The sequence below is a fragment of the Silurus meridionalis genome, chromosome 8, assembly GCF_014805685.1.
Source record: "Silurus meridionalis isolate SWU-2019-XX chromosome 8, ASM1480568v1, whole genome shotgun sequence".
NCBI lineage: Eukaryota > Metazoa > Chordata > Actinopteri > Siluriformes > Siluridae > Silurus > Silurus meridionalis.
In genome coordinates this window covers 5264851-5277577 of record NC_060891.1, presented here as the reverse complement: position 1 = coordinate 5277577, position 12727 = coordinate 5264851, and the positions used below count along the sequence as shown (strand labels likewise).

Genomic DNA, 12727 nt, shown 5'->3' with positions numbered 1-12727 from the left:
TATTCCTGGTCGAAGATAAATGGAAGCGTTTGGCAACTAAAGAATATATCACGCTTAAAAAGTCTTTTTCCCCCTCTAGCTCTACATAAATCACAGCGCTAGTCAATATTTAATAATGCTAGCCTCAGTCCGCAGTCCCTTGCTTAGCCCTGTCATGTGTAATAGCTCCCACTCTGATATCTCTGACATAAAAAGCTGGCTTTATGGCAATACTAACATGTAGAGGGGGTCATTACTGATCGACGTTTCCTTTAATCTGTGACGGCCAGCCACCGGCCGGTAAATTCTCAAACAATCCACAGGGAAAGATTAGTAAGCTTCAGGCTTCTCTCTCCTGCTGGATCGCATGCTGCTCAAGAGACATCACACCACATCGACATCACACCAGATTCACGCACGTGTGTACGTATTCGAGTCTCTTTCATTCATTCATTAAAATCATTTCCAGCTAAAACAACACCCGTTTCTCAATAAATGCTCCTGCACATCATGATCTCGGCTTGTTACCTCAGAACTTCAAATCCTCTTCATTCTTGCATTGCATATAACTGCCTTACTTTTGTCAGGGGTTCAAACTACAGGATCGCCAAGATGCCACTCTGGAGTACTTGGAAAAGCTGTGTCATTGCTGTGTCATTGCTGACCCTGCACTCTGACCTTAGCTTTCTAAAATCGCTGGGACATGCGAAGAAAGAATTTCACCTATGCTTCAGACCATCTCAAAAGACCTGCTGTTCATCACCACGATCATCAACAAGACCCTTAGCATCTGGCCTTCAAACGAGCGAGGGTTATTCCTATCTTAAAGGAACCTGCTCTGGATCAATCGGACATCAACAACTTATACTTTCTTTCTAAAACTCTGGAACTCTTTTTAACAAACTGTCTGCACTTCTCTGTTCTGGTACCGCGACAGGTGAAGACAGGTGAAGAACCTTTTCTGAAACACTTAAACTAGCACTTTTACTGGTTTGCTTTGTCTTTCAGACAAAAAAAAAATCCTCTTAACAGAGTTGTAGTCTGATTTATCTTAATTCATTTTTATTGAGTTCGTAATCTAGCGTAGCAGTGTAGATTTATTCATTGATAGAGACTCAAAGCACTTTTGTACGTCACTCTGGACAAGGACGTCTGCTAAATGCCGTAAATGTAAATGCCGACTGCTCCTAACGCCATGAAAATGGCTCATTTACCATTGGATAGAGGTGGAAAGCTTAATAAAATATTCTACTCAAGTAAGTACTGTTACTAAAATAAAAATTTTACTCAAGTCCAAGTTACAGATCTAAAAATCTACTCAGGTAAAAGTAAAAAGTATCCAATTAATTATTAATTTTTTATTTAATTTTATTTATTTTTTACCAGCAGGGGTGGGGTGGAGGATTTTAATTTTTTCAAAAGAACAAGGGGATATACTTATCAAACACATTATTTTTTAAACAAATTAAAAAATTAAAGTGCAATAACAAAAAACTACCAAATAAAACTATAAAAAAGGGATGCACCTTCGCAGACAAAAAATAAAATCCCTGTTATAATGTCATTTACAATAATGAGAGAAATCGCAAATTCAGATTCATAACTCACACAGTGAGCGCACGCATTGAACAACGTTTGATTCGATGGAATTTCGTTTTTAGCCGAGTCTGCATTATTGGCGTCTGTTTGGTCCATCGCCATCTTTCTTTCTTATGAGTTTAGTGCGTTGGTTCTTCGCCCATCCATCAATCAGTGCAGTGGTTTACAGTAATGAATATGATTTAAAATGTAGTTAAGTTCAATACTTAAAAAAGAATACAAATAAAACCATAACAAAAAAGATACTTAAGTAAAAGTAATATTACAGATTTGAAAAACGAATTAAAAAAAATATCCGATTACAGAAACACAAACAAAATTCGATATGTTCCACCTCTGCCATCGGGCATTGAAAATTTCCCAACTTTAGAATTAAAGTGAAGGAGAAACATTATTTGTAGTATCAGGTATAAGCCGCATACGCTTGTGTGCCTTTTTCTTATATAATGTTCAAAACTCTGGGGCAAAATGCAACCTTTTAATGCCTGAAAGTGTAAAAAAGTGACCTTTAACAAAACAGGCATAGTCTATGCAGCAAACTTCCTTTTTAAAGTAACAACAACAACAACAGCAACAAAACCTCAACAAAAGCTAAATGCTTATACAGGAAATGGCTATAATTCAAAAGAATGTCTATCAAAGCTGATTGAATGCCTTGTAAGCGAACCAAATATTATATATCTGGCGAGCTCAGCTTAATTAGATGCCAGCGTAGGAGGATCAGCGTCAACTGCAATTCTTGGTTGATTTGCTGATAGCAAACATGTATAATTTGCTGATGATAAACAAATGCTATACAGTGAAGTGATGATCAGAGACACGGGCACGTAATACACACAGACAAAGGCAGGAATCTCAGGGCAGCATCGTAACATTGTGTGTGAACAGTTGATGTAAAATATGCATCAAAAAGACAATATGTGGCTCGGGCCTTCCTTCTGAATGGATCGAAAAGGCAGGTATTTGCATGAATTAGGTGCAAGTGAGAATCTGACGGTTCCTGGGAATTTAAAAAGAGGATGAAAACTGCTATAACACAAAGGCCACTCACACACTAGTATATAGTATATAAAGGGAAATCGGACAGATCTAAATGATAAATAAAGCGAGTGTGGTGCATGGTGGAACAGCAGGTACCGGTGTCACCTTACGGCTCCAGGGTCCTCCGTTCAATCGTTTTAATGCTGGCGGAATTGCAGTCTCAGGCCCAGATTCTAAATGAGCGTCTCGTGACCTTACCAAGATTGGAGCTGAATATAAAAATGAATGGATAAATGAATATACAAAATAACGTACACTTGATTGTTGGGCATATGAAGAAAGTGCGATGTATGTGTGTGTGTGTGTGTGTGTGGAGGAGAGTGTGTGAGAGTGTGTGAGAGTGTGCACACTTCCCAATAGACGACTATGAACGTTTATCTCGAGGCGGTTCGAAAAAAGGTGAAGTGAGTGCTGGGGTTGATTCGTTCTGAGTGTGCCATCACACTCTCTTTAACGAACCTGTCCACTTTTATCCCGCCAAGGGCGGGGAGCTTCTCCCTGCCTCCCAGCAGCCGGCCCGAGAGAAATGGCCAATGACAACAATTCATTTACGGCTATTACGGCATGCGGGCCCCGTGCTAGGGTTCACTGCCCTTTTTGCATACTGTGTGTAAACAATCATAGGGAAAATAACTGGAGTCAATATGGGAGATCAGAGGCGAGAGAGGTTGGGGCAAGGGTGGGTGGGGGAGTTTAGGAGGGGGCCTATATTTATTTAGAGCGATGGGAAACTGAAAGAGGTCTGCGATTTACCTGCCGCCTGGTAGAAGGTTCCGGTAAAGAGGACCGAGTAAGTGAGGTTGCCGTTGGCTTTGCCTGGTGCTTCCCATTTTACCCAAACTGATTGTGGGCTCTCAGGGAGGATTTCCAGGAGAATGTTGCCAACAGGGGGCATTTCTGAAGTCCGCACCTCCGTCTAAAAGACAAAAGATAAAAAATCACGGACAGAACAAATCTCTCTTGAAAACCCTCTTGTTCACACTGGTTCTTATTTAAGGTCGAACTCTCCTATTGAACAATTTAAAAACATATTTAATATGTTTAAAAAACATATTAAAATGCCCTTCCTGAAAATATTCCCTTCAGCTCAAACGCATTTTTGTACTTGACAAAGCACCCGTTTCCCCCTCTACTCCCACAGCCCCCACTGTGGGTTTTGCTGCATTGGCAAAAACAGCCATTTGCCTAAATATTGCGCCCATATTGGAAAAATGCCCAAATCTGGCCCATCAATGCATTAACCAGCCCAGAGTGGCATTTACACCAAATGTCAAGCGCGAGCAGAAGGTGCTTTATTGAACCGAGCAAATCGATCACCTTTATGATGTCGAGCTGCCATCTGACACGTTCGGGTATTTAGCATAATGTAAATGGGACGGGGCCCTCACCGACGGACCGAGCGCGCAGCCCTGCGCCGTACACGCCTGAACACGGAAGCTGTGCAAACTCCAGGGGGAAAGGCCGACCGCCGCGAAGCTCGTAAGGGAGGAGTTCTGCCTCAGTACGCCGTCCATCCAGACGCCGTAGCTGCTGATCACACCTGCTCCGGAAAAAAAAATCAGAAAACATCGACCGAAATAAGAGATGAAATTTATAAAAACACATGCCAATGGAAATGCGTGGGTGCATTATAGTATAGTAACTGTACAGTCAAACAATCACACATACTATCATGCAGAACGAGTACAAATTCTTAGGGAAAAAACATGTCCAATTTGTTTAGAAACCTCTGAATACTTCCTGCTTTCCACATGCCCTGGCCATTTTGTATAAAGCTTAATGTTAAAGGCAGCTATTAGTAAGGAAGGGCTGTTAAACATGAACAGAGAGCCATTTAATGCTATTGCCCTATTTACAGCTACCCCTTAGACTGTTTGTTGCAAAGGCACTTGGGGTCAGTAAGAGCAGGACAGTGGGCATATGAGTACAAAGCCATGTGTGGCTGTTACACACCATCCCAGTCATATTGGATAGAGTCATATCGGATCATTCGCTAAATCTGATCTTTTCTATACTAATATTAACAGATTTTTTTTTTTTTTTTTGCAGAAAATTAGAGCTTCATATATTCTTCAATAGTCAGTCTGGAAATATTCAAATATAAACTGATTTTTCTCAAATCATCACAAGCAAATGTCTTTAAAACCATAAAAAAATGTATGAACAAACTTTGTATTTGATCTTATTTTGTAATAAATCAAAACCAAACCACCATTACACATTATACTGTACAACCCAACTAATATTTGTATTTTATATACAGAAATATAGATATATTCATAGACAACGATGGACAATTTTAGAAAGCTACCCTGAAATAAACACTAATCTGAGCTGTTAGACAAATCGTTAAACCGTGAATCAACATTTTATTCCATAAAAGAATCAATAGGTTTAATTAGTCATTTTATTCTGAATTAAAAATCTGCGAATGAAGTAAATTTCTGTGTGACTGCACACAGTGGAATAATCAGGCCTTAAAAACCCCTTGCAGTATATGCAGAGAATTAAGGACAAGTTATTAATAAAATGTTGACACATTTGTAACAAATAAAAGAGTAAAGAGTATAATATATATTTCCTATATATATATATATATATATATATATATATATATATATATATATACATACAACAAATTATATATATAATTAATAATTATTATATTTATACTTATATGTATAATTTATTTAGATTTGTTCAAATTATATATTATAAGTATTTACACAAATATATGCATAATTTATTAATACATACAATAAATAAACAAAATATAAGACTTAAACTTATAATAATATAGTAATTGGGCCACTTTCAGTTGACCAATCAATTAATGGAAAAAAAAAAAAAAAAAAAATATATATATATATATATATATATATATATATATATATATATATATATATATATATATATATTATTCATTAATTTCAATTAATTTTTTACATACAATAGAAATAATTTTAGTGATTTGTTTTTCTCTTGCCGTTTCAAAAACACCGGATAGGTATAATATAGATATATAGATATATATATCTCTGAAAAAAATTATATATGAACATATGAACAAAGTAGTATAGATTAAAAAAAAGTAATACAGTATTTATGCCACTATTTCTATACTAATTGAATTAATTAATATTATTATTTTTAATTTTTTTATTTTTTATACATAAAAATTCTTTCGTACTTAATTTTTTTCCTTTCAAAAACACTATATGAAAAGATAAAAACATACTGTACGAAGCAGTATAATTAGATCTCATCAGGATTACACAAAGGTCAAAGGGTTGAGCACTGAAGCGGCACTGAAGCGTCGCTCTCACGCTGCAGGAAGCGCGAGTGAGTAGAAAGCTTGTGTTTGTGCCTGGACTGTTGAAGCTGCAGTTCACAGCATCAGTCAAAAGGGAGCACTTTTTACCCACTTAAAATGCCACACTCCCTCTCCCTCTCTCTTTCTCAGTCTTTCTCTCTCTGTCCAGCTCTCTCTCATGCCACATTGCCAAGGCGTCCGTCCTCTATTCCTGCTTGTCGATTGGGGGTGCTGGCTCATCGTCAAAAATGTGAAACACCCCTCGTCACCTCGTACCACGGACGAGCTCAGACCCCACGCGCTGCTGGGTTTTATCTGAGCACCACATACAATAACAGGGCTGTTAAATAATACAGGGGTAAACATCGGAATTGCCTCTTCGGTTGTATTATTATCATTTTCATAAGACACTGCATTGATCTGATATCAGTACATTTCTAATACATGTTGCCTTTTAATGGCATTTTTAAAGATTACTTCTGACCAGACACATTCTTGGATGTGATGCGAATTTTTAATTAGTGATGAAATTAGCTAATATCAGGAGAGAATAAAGATGCTCTTACTAGTGTAAAAATAAACACACGTTGTACATATATTGATTTTTTAAATATAATAATATAATATATAATACTGTAATATAGACAGAGTATGAAGTCTTATTTGATTAGAAAAAACGCAGTGTATAAGAAAAAAATATAATAAATTAGTTCAGTGAGCAGCCCTACCGTTGGGCTTTAGTGGAGGTCCCCAGGTCAGGTTTATTGAATGTGGAGAAACGTGGACGACGCTGGGATCCGGCACGTCTTCTGGAGAACTCTCGTCGGTTTGGGTACTGCTGGGGGCACTGAGAGTGCAGCCGCCTGCTGTGCAAGCCTGTGAAAAGTCAGAAAATGTTGTCCCACCATGGACGTTTGCATTTTTGGCTTCATTTTGATTTTTGTTTTGTTTTGGAAATGTGACTACAATTATGTTTGTCAATGTGAAATAAAAAAAAGGCAATTTAAAGGTATTATATCCAAATATGTCTTTGCTAAGTTTCTTATTCCACAATTGGAATGTTTTTTATTCGATTCCGAAAGTGTCGATGTGGGGATTTTTTTCCCCCTCCTCATTCAACCACAGGAGAACTGATGTCAAGCGAGAAGCCCTGCTGTGCAATCAGTTTTTAGGTTTAAGTTCAGTATAGGAGAGTTCTTCATTTCCATCCTAAACAAACCATGTCTTCGTGGAGCTTGCTTTGGAGCATCATCATGTCATCATGGCCTCTTAGTTCCAGTTCATATAATATATTAATGCTACAGCATATAAAGGCATTTGAGACATCTGTGTGCTCTAAACGTAAGAGCAGTGTGAGAAGGGCTCATATACAGAAAGCATGTGTGTGATGGGCAAGTGTCCACATACTTTTGGAATTAGAAAATGTCAAATAGGGGCATAAATTGATTTAATATATCACAAGTACATTAATAATATTATATTAACTTCAATAACAGGGAGTAGTACTTACAGCAATCTGGAACAAGTAGGTACTTCCAGGGACAAGGTTTCGCAATGTGTGATCCTCAAAGAGCTGAGAGCTGTTGTACACCACAATTGGTTCCTCTGTAGAAAGGGCCTGATACAGCATGTAGAACAGAAGCTGTCCGTTAGCCTCGAGAGGGGGTGACCACCTGAGGAATATGCAGAATTTAAAAAAAGAAGAAAAAATAGCAGGTCTTATATAATCAATTGTGTCACAGAATGTCAGTGGAGTCAATGAGCTATCAGTTTTGTTAGAGAGCAGTCAAAAGTGCCACAGAGCAATCAGTGGTGTTACAGAGCAGTCAGGGGTCTTAGATGCCTGCAGTCAGGCGTGCCACAGAGCAATCAGTAGTGTCACAGAGCAGTCAGTGGTGTTACAATACAGTCAGAAGTGCCAAAGATAAATCAGTGGTGTTACAGAGCAGTCAGGGGTCTTAGATGCCTGCAGTCAGGCGTGCCACAGAGCAATCAGTAGTGGCACAGAGCAGTCAGTGGTGTTACAATACAGTCAGAAGTGCCAAAGATAAATCAGTGGTGTTACAGAGCAGTCAGGGGTCTTGGATGCCTGCAGTCAGGCGTGCCACAGAGCAATCAGTAGTGGCACAGAGCAGTCAGTGGTGTTACATTACAGGCAGATGTGCCACAGAACAGTGAGCGGTGCGACAGTGCTGTCTGAAATGTTACAGAGCAGTGAGTAGTGTTACAGAGCAGAGTCAGTGGGATTAGAGGGCAGGCAGTGGTGTCACAGAGCTGTCAGTGCTGTTACAACACATCACATTCAGAAGTCTCCTAGAGCAGTCAGTGGTGTTACAGAGAAGTCATAAATGTGACAGAGCAGTCAGTGGTGTCAAAAACTGTCAGTTGTGTTACACAGCAGTCAGAAATGTCACAGATAAGTAAGTGGTGTTACAGAGCCATCAGAAGTGTCACAGAGCAGTCAGTGGTGTTTCAGAGCAGTCAGAAATGTCACAGGGCAGTAAGGGGTGTTACAGAGCCATCAGAAGTGTCACAGAGCAGTCAGTGGTGTTACAGAGCAGTCAGTGGTGTTACAGAGCAGTCAGAAATGTCACAGAGAAATCAGAAGTGTCAGAAAGCAGTCAGAAGCAGTTAGTGGCATCTCCAAGTAGTCACTGTTATTACCAAACAGTCATTGGTGTCAGGAGTGGCATCAATTAGCAGTCAGTGGTTGCCAGACAGAGAGTAATGCCTCCTCAGGCACAGTGTTAACCTGGGCACCATTAGATGAAGTTCAAGATTTCAGTGGAGCGTGTGGAGTCCAGACAGCCTCTACTGCAATAACCCTGGCCAAGGATGCACAGACAAAAATAGGGAAGTGTCTGGTGGGTTAGCGTTTCAGACTGCCACTTGACTTTCTCTGAGCTAAATTTAGAACAGAGGACACCGCTATCTGCTTAGAGATCCAAGAGACCAAGGCCAGGAGGAAAAAGAAGAAGAAAAAAACCATGTGAGGAGAAAGTTGCGATAAAAATAAAACAAACCGATTCTGTCAAGAGACCTTTTTCTTTTTTTTTTGCTACATTTTCTCAAACTAGTACTTGTTAATAATTGTTACTTAATTTTCTGTCTAGTCGAAGGTGGGAAAAAGTTGTTCAGTGTTCTGCTCAAAATGAAATACGATAAAGAAGGAAAAAATTCTGCAATTTCTGATCTCTTGATATATATCCCTTCATCAATTTCTCCACGAGACGGGTAAGGTCATCCTGTAACTACATTAGTGTATTTGTCCTGGCGTAATTCAAAGGGAAACACGCTTTCCTCCGAAGCTGTAAGACCTACAATAATGTAGCACAGAAAGTTGTCCCGAGCCTTAATGTGAGTTTAGATGATGCATAGGGGACGTTCGAGTTCTTTTTCAAGCACTGTGAAATTAGCACATGCCTCTCAAGGGTTTCTCCAGCCTACCAGGATCAAACACCCCCGCAGGTAACCCTATTCATTATTGTGATTAATTTCGTTTTACGGCATCAATTAAATTGCATTTTAAATGACAAACGACAACGGCTATTACGGTGCTCGATCGCGGACCCGATAAATCGATCGGGCCTGTGATTTATACGCCCTCCGAAAATATCGGCGGTAAAAAACGGAGGATTTCGAAAAAAAGCCGATTGCGATCTAGAATTGGAGAAAACGTCGTTAGGTAGAGGTAATGAACTATCATGTAAAAAGTGACAGATATAATAGAACGTAGGAAAGGAAGCATTCCGGGGAATGCGTTTTTGCTGATTCTGGGTTTGTGCATCTCTTGCAGCCCTGGACCTTTCTCACAGGCAAATCGCAACACAACAAAAGAGTATTGAACACGTATGATCCTTCACCCTGTGCTATTACAATTCTGCTAACAAGGCAATACCTTGCAAAGGCACTGTATCCACAATTAGACCCTGAGTGAAGAAAAAAAACAAAAAAGCTAGCGTGAGAGATATCATCTAGAATGTCAAATGACAGTGCGGATTTGCTTTTCTATCCTTCTCTTCTCTTCTCTTCTCTTCTCTTCTCTTCTCTTCTCTTCTCTTCTCTTGTCTTTCAACTTGGAATCTCCCCTGGAAAAATAAAGTGCTAGCCAGTTTTTCGGTCGATAGGAACAATAAATATGCCACGCTCTTCTCCAAAGCACTGTTTTCATTACATAGCAGGACCATAACCAGGTTATGAATACGGGCGATGGGACAAATTGAGTCATATACCTATATCTTTTTCATAAATGGCATATGGACATCACAAGCTTCCGACCACCGTTAATGTGAGGAAGGAGGGGGGCCCCCCTTCCTCCCTGCTTTATTTCACAGGGTAGAGAGGAGGATCATTGGATGAGAACTGGTCTGAGAGGTTACTATATTAGCGAGGGCAGAGTTAAATAGTGGATCGGAGAGGAATTTGAGTGCGTTCTCGAGGATATGCATTTTTCTCTCGGCCCTGTGATCGCTCAAGTAAAGTGATGGCATTTTCTTGGAGAAAAAAAATCTGTCGTCACCCCAGCTAGCCCTCTCTCCGCTGCTAAAAAACAAAGTGGACCCGAGATTGCCGCCCTGTTGTGCTTCTATTCTTTGTGCTCTCTCGCAGTCTCTTTTCATCCACGTCCAGCTAGTTCTTAAGTGATGGAGGAATGGAGGCTAAAGATGAAGCTCTAATGGCTTTCACACAGATTGCTAAAGGCCAAGGTGGAAGTGTGGCGTGAAAAAAAAGCGTCCGACGAACTGAGGCTCCCTCTGTCCCTCTCGATGGGTCAAATGCAAGAGAATACCGAGCATGCTAAGCAGGAGAGAAGAAGGTCATGCTCAGGGATTTTCATACAGTCCAATGACAGGCAACTTGTAGGTACACCACTAAATCAAGGCTCTCGTTCCAAGTCGGCTGTTCTAGGCTGGCCATAGACGACAAGGACAAGGAGCTGATGTGCTGAGTGACGGACGGGCCACTGTGCACTTTATGATTATATGGAGAACACTCAGTTGATTAATGCACCCTCCATGAGCTTGGACAACTCCTCAAACTTGACAAAATATACTGGGAAAATCAGTTAATCTGACCTTTCCACCTTCACCACCATCTCATACCGCAAATACGGTATTTATTTATCGCACTTTAAGAGCATTTCTTTTTAATAACAATTTGAAACATACACAACAAGCCTGGGGGAATGAAAACGAAACGATACTCAAATACGATTTGTAGCGCGTTGTTTTGCGCATAAGCGAAATCCCGCCACTTCCTGGTTTTCGCTCATGTTAGTGGATTCGTTTGTGTTTTTTCCAGCTTTAAAAATGTCTTTAAAAAGGAGGAATTCCTGACAAATCTGCATTTTGAGAGAGTGACTGAATGAAGGATGGAAGAAATAAAGACATTTGTTTAAATATGCTTAAATAAGTACAAAAATTTATTAGACAAATTGGCAAAAATTACATACATTTTATATATTTTGTTACATTTATGTAATTTTTGCCAGTTTGTCTAATCAATATAATAAAAACATGCATTGCCTTAATTACATTTATTGTATTAAATGTCTATATATTTTATTTTATGAAAAATATTATTTGATATATTATGTAACCAAGCAGAAAATGTATTTAAAACAATTGTTTTAAAAATTTAAACTATGTCACATATATTAATAAAAATGAACTGCATTGAACAAAACAAAACAAAACAAAACGAAAAAAAAAAAAAAAAAAATATATATATATATATATATATATATATATATAGATATAGATATAGATATAGATATAGATATAGATATATATATATATAGATACACCTTTTATTTTCTTTTTTATCAATTTGTTAAAAATGTCTACGTTTTTGTTTAAGTTTGATATATTGTTCTACCTCTACATGTCAGCATGAAAAGCCTACTGGGACAAGAAAAGGACTCCCCCAAGACTTCTCCATGATTTCTCCTAGACTCATCTAAGACTCCTCCACAAGTTTTTAAGACCCATATTAATTTTTCAGGACTCCTACAAAACTCCCTTAAGACTATTCCAAAAATTCTAAGATTTTATGATTCAAGCTATTTTTTAAGGCTCCTCTAATATTTTTTTGAGACTTCTTTAAGTTCTATTTCATTTGTGTAGTTCTTTATTAATGGACATTCCCAAAGCAGCTTTACAGAAATACATTTATTACAAATATAAATGCTCAATTTATAAATCAGTCCCTGGAAATATATTCCTATCAACAGTATCTCATGATTAATTCTCAAAACTATTTAAACTTCTCCCTGACTCCTCTAAGACTCCTTCAAGACTCATCCATGACTCCTGTAAATCTCGTCCAAGATCCCTGTAGGACTCCACCATGACTCCACCAACATTCATCAATGACTCCTTCATGACTCTTTTATGACTTTTATAAGACTCCACCAAATGTCCCTAAAAGACTCCTCTATGACTCCTTTAAGATTCCACCAAGTTTTTATCAACACATCTGTGGGACTCCTTTAAGATTCCTGCAAGACTCCAACAACAATCATCCATGCCTCCTCCAAAACTACACCAATAATCCATGACTCCTTCATGGGTCTGCCAATGACTCTTCAATAACTTCTCTAAGATTCCTTCAAGTCTCCACCAAGGATTCTGAGGGACTCTTTTAGGATTCCTCCAAGACTGTACCATGACTCTACCAAAACTTGTCCATGACCCTCCATGAACCGTTCAAGACTCTTGAGGACATGCTCCCTACTTCACTACTTTGCTGTTCTATGCTAAAATGTATTTTTATTTAAAAGGTGATCACTTCTCT

General features: G+C 38.7%; 1 protein-coding gene across 1 annotated transcript in view; it reads right to left on the bottom strand.

Moving 5' to 3' along the window:
* ush2a (Usher syndrome 2A (autosomal recessive, mild)) overlaps positions 1–12727 on the bottom strand; it is a 223610-nt gene that overhangs the window by 99514 nt on the left and 111369 nt on the right. Inside the window, 4 exon segments of the mRNA XM_046855966.1 lie at positions 3373–3535; positions 4008–4159; positions 6661–6808; positions 7443–7605. Of these exon segments, the coding sequence (XP_046711922.1) occupies positions 3373–3535; positions 4008–4159; positions 6661–6808; positions 7443–7605 (626 nt within the window).